General features: G+C 36.6%; 1 protein-coding gene across 1 annotated transcript in view; it reads right to left on the bottom strand.

Moving 5' to 3' along the window:
* Positions 1-6,165, bottom strand: part of LOC107701228 (5-hydroxytryptamine receptor 3A-like) — a 22,173-nt gene extending 16,008 nt beyond the window's left edge. Inside the window, exons 1-6 of the mRNA XM_016503187.1 lie at positions 5,911-6,165; positions 5,679-5,821; positions 2,914-3,077; positions 2,783-2,827; positions 2,584-2,693; positions 1,565-1,734 (exon numbers count right to left, since the gene is read on the bottom strand). Coding sequence (XP_016358673.1) covers positions 1,565-1,734; positions 2,584-2,693; positions 2,783-2,827; positions 2,914-3,077; positions 5,679-5,821; positions 5,911-6,026 — 748 coding nt within the window. The 5' untranslated portion in view covers positions 6,027-6,165. The remainder of the gene's footprint in view (positions 1-1,564; positions 1,735-2,583; positions 2,694-2,782; positions 2,828-2,913; positions 3,078-5,678; positions 5,822-5,910) is intronic.
* Between the last annotated feature and the right edge of the window lie 2,509 nt (positions 6,166-8,674).

Below are 8,674 nucleotides of genomic sequence, written 5' to 3' on the forward strand. Positions count from 1 at the left end.
GGGTTTGTTTGAGGATAAACGAGTGGATAACCTCAGTTTTCGGTTCCAAAATCAGAGGTTACTTTCAGGGTATGTAAGTAACCATAGTAACTTGCTCTCTGAAGATAACCTGCTCCGGAGCAGCTTCTGTTCCAGGGTTAGTTCACTTCAGCGCACGTGTGATCTACTGACGAGCCTTCAGTGGGCGTGACAGATAGCGCACATTATATAATATTACAATATATATATATTTGTATATGTTACTGATGAAGTGCTAATATAAGTAGGCTAATAAATAAGGTAATATATTATTCTAATATGGTTATTATTTATTTTATTGGCATATATAACAGTTATCTGTATAAATTATAAAACACTATGACAAGGTAATGTTTAATTTATTATATTATATATATTTATTTATTACATTTTATATTATAATCTCACACATGGATCGACATGTCTAAATTCGAAATCAAAATACATATCTGCTATGACTTAATATATAATTAGCATCAAACAAACAATCTAATTAATATTCTCAAGGATTAAAGATTAAACGGAAAAAAAATAAAAATGATTGCACAACCATCAATTAGGTGGCGATATGCAATAAGCATATAAACGACCATTGAACAAAAGAAGAAGAAAGAAACAGCATGGCACGCTTTTTCTTAGCGTCTGTTTCCATAGCGACTCGTCAATTCGTCGCTCTGTTGAGAATGTCTTGAGTCTTAACCAGGAACATACTCGGAGTTGAATGAACTTACTCCCGGACGCGTTTTTGGAACCACATACCTCGAGTAAGCAAGGTTTGGGGTTAATCAACCGAAAGTTCAGGGTTTAGCTGACGGTAAGTTAACCGTGCTTTCTGGAATACACCCCTGTTCTGCTGTGGCTTAGGTAATATTTTTTTTGGGAAAACTGAGCAAAAACAGACAATATTGTGTTTAAATTATAACACAATATTAACTTCTTATTCACTGTATAAAATCACATTTGCACTCTTCGGGACAAACAGCACTCGTGTTACTGTTCTCACTGCTCGTGTGATATCGTTTATCATATGATATAGGCCTAAATATGAGACAACAGCATTTTTGCCCCACTATCTTGAATTTTAGGGCATAACTGCATTTATGGAGTTGTTGCCCTGTCAACTGTATGAAATGTAAGATGACGTACAGGTCTGGGTGTGGGGCCAGTGCATTAACTGCGTTAAAATATTTTAATCGCGTTATTTTTTCATAACTAATAAATTAAGTTAACGCGTTAAACTGACAGCCCTAATATATTTTTAATACTATTAAGGTGTGTACATTCACACGAATTCAAGATGCAAGGAAAACATTTTTATGATGTTTTAATTGATGGTTACACCACTTGACATTATTCAAGGCATTAAATTGAAACTTTTCAAAATTGGCATTCGGTTACTACAGTATGTTGACTTTAAATTACTGCATGCGAAAGTCTTGAGTGGGTCTTCACAAACCGCAGAAACACATAAAGGGAAAATGCGTTCATGACAAATATGTGCTGAGGTGGCAGGAAATGAGGAGAGCAATGAAAGAGGAGACGTTACTGGTATGCATGTAGGAGCCGAAGGTGAAAGAGCAGTTCTGTATGTCGAAAGGGAAACTGAATATCTGTAGGTTACAGGCGCTAACCAGCCTCAACATCCTGTCATAGCGGATGTGGCCCGTGTGGTTCACATACACATAAGGACAGGCCTGAGATACATCGTCATCCACGCTAAACAGGAGAAAAGAGAGAGTTAAAATGATTATATGTATGATTTTTTTAGATTACTTGTAGACTGTATTATTTTAAGCCTTCTGCTAAAACAAAAATAGTCCAATTTATAGAATTGGCCTAGAAACAAGATGAACACTGCAACAATATTACATAGCTATTTAATTTGATTTTAAATCTTATTGCTAAAGTTTTGTATATAGTTAATTAGGTAACCATAATGATAGCTATATAGAGTGCTGCAGAAATTATGTATTTTTTATATATTATTCCCAAAGATATGGGATAACATTTCACTGGTGAGAATGTGTTGGTTTGTGTTTTTATATGCATTAATTCAATATTATAGGATGTTATCTTTTTAATGTTTAATGTAGCTAATGCCTTCATCTTGTTGTATTGTGTTAGATTAACAAATCTTCTGCTGAAGTCTATTACAGACAGAGCTGGGTAGATTACTTACAAATTGTAGTCCATTACTGATTCCAAATTACAGAATTGTAGAAATTTAGATTAAATTACATTACACAATTTAGGATTACTTTCAGACTACTTTCTGGTTGCTTTTGGATTACTTTTGACCTAACATGTTTATCACACTATCGTTATCGTTATAGTTGTGGTGTGAACTATGCTCTTCTTTAACATTGAGAACGATTTTTAGAACTATATCGTTATCGTTATCTTTATAGTTGTCGTGCTTGGTGTAAACGGGCCTTAACGCTTTAAACTCGGGTGGATTCTGATTGGCTGTCAGTGTTTTTATGGTTCATCCGCTGGAAAAAAAGTTCCAGTTGGTGAACCATACCATTCATTTTCCCCAAAAAATGACCCAAAGAGAGCACTCACAACTCATAAACGATAATGTCAGGAGTCCAGAGATCTTTGACAGGAAGTGAGATCTTCGTAATGCCGTCACAGGCTTCTGGATCCCAGATGAGGAACTCATGGAACCAGTACTATAACAAAACATGTTTGGAGAACAGGATTGTGAAATATTCAGGTGATTATTCAAACATCTCTTAGTGTTTATATGCACCAAACCTACCAGCCTGAGCCAGAGGAATGTGGTAAGAATTTGTGCTTTTTCATTCTGCAAAACAGAACAAGCATCAAATGTTCAGACACAAGTACAATTTACTCAACCAGAGACATACAGCTGGTCCTGCACTGACTCACCACTCCCAATATAGCATAGAGAGTGAAGGAGATGTTGGTTATGGTGGGGCTGCTGAGGTTGACAGAAGGTCTGAAGGACTTCTTGTCAATGACTTCCTGTAGAGAGTCATACGTGGGTCCACTTTGTCCTTCTTCACAGCGAAGCATTTTTGCCAGACACGACACTTAACATGACCATAAACCAGGGAAACCAGCTTAGCGACTTCATTTGATGTCCATTTACTAGCATTATTTTGTTGCAGTCAGCAAATAAATTCTGCGCTACACAGTACTTTTGTATATAGTCACCCCAAAAATGATTTGGACACTTAAAAATGTACAGATATTTCACAAAAGAAAAACATTCTATGGTGTCTTTAATAAAATGATAAAAATGTAGAAGTGTTTAATATTATAAACAAAAAGTATTCCAACATTTTGTTTAAATATAAGTGAATATTGTTTGATCATATTTCTAGCATGTTTAACTTCGACAGTGAATTAAAAGCACTCTCTTTCAATTGCACATCATCTAATCTTATAAGTGTACATAAAGCAGAAATACATGTATACCATATATATTACAGAAACAATACATAACTCTAAAGCCGATCCTGTAACATTGGATCAGTTTGACCATTTTAGAAATTAGCAACACGTAATGAAATCACCTTTCAATTGCTGCTGTAATTAAAAATCTTTAATGTGGTGAAAGTGAAATTCATCACATTAATTATGATTTGTCAAACAACTATGATGCAGATAAATGTGTTAATGTTATGCCAGTGGTTGGCACAATAAAACAAAAAACACCCAGTTACAAAAAGACAATTGATTTGGTATAAAGGGTAATTCTGAATCATTGAAGATATTACATAGTTGTTTTTAACGAAGACAAAATAACTGAGCAAAATGTGAAGTCTGTGATCTACATATGCTTAATTCATTACCTTTAAGTAGCACGAAAAATGCCAAAAGTAAACGCCAAAGATGTCCCATAATGCTCCGTGTGGATGAGATGTCCTTTTGTTTAAAACTGCTCACCATTAACTTCCACAGGTAAAATGGGATGACTTTACTGGCACCATCATGTGAGCTGTTGTTTAACACCTTCGGTAACCACTGACCTATGTTGTTTTAATAACTTTGGATCCGTTTGGTTGAACTCAGTGATGTACGTACCCGTTTTCAATTAGATGATAAAAAACATGTTCAGTTCCACACCTTTAATTAGAGGAAAGAACACCCTTCACGCTTGCGCTATTATGGCTCCTCAAGACATTATTAAATCTATTTTAACATATTAAATCATCTTGAATATATTTCCAGTTGTTTTATCTAGAAATCCAGAGACTGGCCTTGTTTGTATGTTACTTAACATATTGCATTTTTTTAAAGAGCATTTTCTTGGGGCTTCTTTTATAGTCATGCATCAAATTAATAACTTTCATTAACTATAATTATTCATTTAGAAATGCATTACCCTATGCTTATTTCAATACATATATTTAACATTAAACCATAACTCAATCAATAAATCCTTTAAAAAACAAAACACACACAAAACCAGGAGCAAAGTTTTTGATATTTAAATATTTAGTATTAATAATATAATATTTAAATTAATAACTTTAATTAACTATAATTATTCATTTAGAAATGCATTACCCTATGCTTATTTCAATACATATTTAACATTAAACCATAACTCAATCAATAAATCCTTTAAAAAACAAACACACACAAAACCAGGAGCAAAGTTTTTGATATTTAAATATTTAGTATTAATAATATAATATTTCAAAATGACAGTGGAAAAAAAAAAGAATTTGCTATTTATGCTACCAAAGCTAACAAAACATGTTTTGGTGACACAGATACAACAGTATGTCAAATTCTACATATTTACTAAGTTTGAATATTTTTTATTTTTTTATGTTCCAGAGCTTGAACATCTAATGGATTGGGACACTTAAAGGGTTAACTCACCCAAAAAATTAAAACTCTGTCATAATGTACTCTCCCTTAAGTTGTTCAAAAACTAACAGTTGCCAGTAGACTTTTTTTTTTTTTGCCATAAAGTTAATGGCTACTGTCAACTGTTTGGTTACCAACATTCTCCAAAATATCTTTTGTGTTTGAAACAACTTGAGGGCGAGTAAATGACAGAAATTTCATTTTTGGTGAACTACCCCTTTAAAGCCCCAATAAAGAGTACAAAGCTAGAGTATTTAGTTGAACATCACTTGCATTACATCAGAAATAAATCATGCCATCATCAGAGTTTTGCTGTCATCAGTTTACAGAGCAGGCAAGAATAAATTACGACCTTTTGTCTAGACTGTAGGAGTACAGCCACAGAACCATAATTGTGCTTAAACTCACAACGATAAAGAGGCTATACATTATAAAGAGCACACGGTCAATCACCTGACCAAACATGAACCAGTCATCTGTTCTGTTGTCATGACTGAAGTGCTCTTCAACTTGGTGACGGATGGCCAGCACATCCGTACTCATCTTCTTAATTTCATCAAGGCATTGTTCCCAGACTCTCACTGAACTTGCACCAACAAGTTCTTTCTTTGGAATATCAGTCATGGCGTTATCAGTCATGGTGTTTTTGTAGAAAGTGCTCTCAGATGTGTTTGCTGTGGCAAGAAACAACACCACCATTGGAAAACATCTTTTACACCAATGATATGAATTCTGACGTCAGGTGCGCACCAATAATGTGAACGCATACTGGAAGACAAAAATATATTGGCTTCCAAAAAGAGTCTTACCTTCAAAGTTTTTATCACATGATTTCTTCATACAAGCAAGTCGAGCAAGATATTTCAGGACCAGAATCCTGAGCCACTTGGGTAAGGGAGGCAAGTCATGGGAACCGCACACGATATTGGTGATGAGGATGGTCTCAAGGAGACTTGCTACCATCAAGGCCAAACAGAGTGAGAAAAACACATCTAGATCGAAAGAGAAAGATAAGATTGGAGGTAAAGAAGGATCACCTACCCTGCTGAAAAGATCAGGTCAGAGTCCTTGGCTTCTTTTCCAAAAAGTATTGTAAACCACTGTTGATACCATTGATGGTCTAAAATGCTTTTGAGAAATGCAGACCAGAGGTGCATTTCCCAAAACCATCGTTAGTTATCTATGGTCATTAGTTCTATTGAACTCTTTTGGTAACAACGGAACTTGCGACCATAGTTGCTTTTGAGAAACACACCCCAGGCTGGTTTATGCCAGAATGCAGATTGGGGTGCCCAATCTTGTTCCCGGAGCAAATAAATAGAATAACCATATTAGAATAATATATTACCTTATTTATGTCACATAAATGGGTATGTCACATAACCTGCTTTTTGGAATACCCCCCAGGATTGGGCACAAGGAAAAACTTTACAATGTTGTACAAAAATTATATAATATTACAATATATATATATATATATATTTGTATATGCTACTGATGAAGTGCTAATATAAATAGGCTAATAAATAAGGTAATATATTATTCTAATATGGTTATTATATTTGGGGTTAATCAACCGAAAGTTCAGGGTTTAGCTGACGGTAAGTTAACCGTGCTTTCTGGAATACACCCCAGGTCAACTCAAAGAGGTCTGTAATACCTTGAGAAAGCTAGGATGCTGATTGGCTCACGTCCCATTTGTTTACATAGAGTGTAGGGTTTATGACCTAAACTGCAGCCAGCCATCAGATGGCAACTGGAATGTTTTGGCTTCACATTTCAGGATGTGTGCGGCACACTTGCTCCAACCCTAATTAAACACACTTGAGCCAAAGTAATTGGGGTCTTCAGACTCACTAGAAACTTCTTGGCAAGTGTATTGGAGCTGGTTGGAGCGAAACTCTGCAGGGTACTGGCTCTCCAGGAGCAGGATTGCACACCCCTGAGTTTTGACATATACCAGCCCTATGCCATGCCAACTTTGGTTTGCCAAGAAAGTATTGCTGTGTAGGTTGCACCAGCATCCCATTCTGGAGACCATCAACTTATGCTGGTGACCATCTGGGTCCACATTTTAGCAGAGTAAAGACAAACATATGCAAAATTAGTGAATAAGAAGGTTTGACAACATACTTATGAGTGGTAAGTTGTTTCCTGTGACAGGCAGCAGGTCGTTCATTAGCAGCAGGAAGACGGTGTAACCCAAGATGAGGGTCATTTTGAAGGAAGCACGGTCCACACTTTGAGGTGGCAGCAGGAAGCTGAAGAGATCCAAAGAAAGCAGGAAGCTGCTGGGAATCAGGAGGTTCACCACATAGAGCGCAGCTCGACGTCTCAGGACAATCTAGTCCACAACGAGTAAGGACATTATTGTTAATCAAGTATACATTTCACAGTAAAAAAATACCACAAAGGTTTGAATTCACTAAGAAGTTGCACAACTTTTGTGTGTGGTATTTCCTACTTGTTTTCAGCTTTGTTCTCTGTTGTTTTATTGACGTTTTCCAACCTCTTCTTTAGCTAATTCTTTAAAAGTAAAGACCCAACTGTGAGTGTTGGAACCAGGCAGGTCTATAAAAATACGTCAATCCTTCAACACTCCATTGAGCTGTAATCCATTAGGTGGATTTGGGCTCAGTACAGATTGTGCCAACTAGATACAGCCCAGAGATCCCCAAAGGAGCATGGGAACTCCAGATGGAGCAGAACCTCCGAAGGATTTCACCAAATCGTAAGAGTTAGATCACCTATTCAGAAAACTCAGTTCTTCTTGCTAGAGGCATTAATGTTGCACTAAAACTGCACACAGAAAGCAGGAAGCAAACATAAGCAAAAATTATGGCCAAGTGATGAGGAAAAGCCCTATAACTGGTCATAACCAGGCACATACTGTAGTCCAGGGGTGTCCAAACCTGTTCCTGGAGGGCAACTGTCCCAGCAGACTTTAGTGCCAACCCTAATTAAATGCACCTGAAATAAGCGAATCAAGTACTGTGTTCAAATCGCTCCCAATCGTAAGAGTTAGATCACCTATTCAGAAAACTCAGTCTTGCTAGAGGCATTAATGTTGCTCTAAAACTGCACACAGAAAGCAGGAAGCAAACATAAGCAAAAATTATGGCCAAGTGATGAGGAAAAGCCCTATAACTGGTCATAACCAGGCACATACTGTAGTCCAGGGGTGTCCAAACCTGTTCCTGGAGGGCAACTGTCCCAGCAGACTTTAGTGCCAACCCTAATTAAATGCACCTGAAATAAGCGAATCAAGTACTGTGTTCAAATCGCTCCCTATACTCTCATTTACTATTCCCTACATTAGTCCACTAATATAGTTCAGTTGAAGGAGTGAATGAAAACGATTGAGCGAATTCAGACTTCAGGTGTTCTGGAAGGAACTGGCAGTTCCAGTAGTAAACGTGAAAAGATTTATCTTGAACTTTGTCATTGAAACTAGCATGTATAAACCTTAATTAAACTATTTACCAATCAATTTAAAAGAAATCTATACCTGTATGACATTACGTTCTACCCACAATGGACAAGTGGTTTGGAAAATGGATGGATGGACGATTCAGCTGTAGGCACCAACTTCTGGCGAGATGCAGGAATTCATTCTGCACATCCCTCACAGTGCATTACGGGTATTCTCAAGTATACATCGGTTGTACACTCACTATCACAGTGCATTATGGGACTGAATGAGTACACTCGGTAATGTCCACTATGGTTTTGGACACCACTAATAATGGCTGTCCCCTTAAAAAGTGACCTATTTAAGGGTAAAGGGTTGATTTCAGGCATAGCA

The sequence above is a fragment of the Sinocyclocheilus anshuiensis genome, unplaced genomic scaffold (assembly GCF_001515605.1).
Source record: "Sinocyclocheilus anshuiensis isolate Anshui unplaced genomic scaffold, SAMN03320099.WGS_v1.1 scaffold1754, whole genome shotgun sequence".
Lineage (NCBI taxonomy): Eukaryota > Metazoa > Chordata > Actinopteri > Cypriniformes > Cyprinidae > Sinocyclocheilus > Sinocyclocheilus anshuiensis.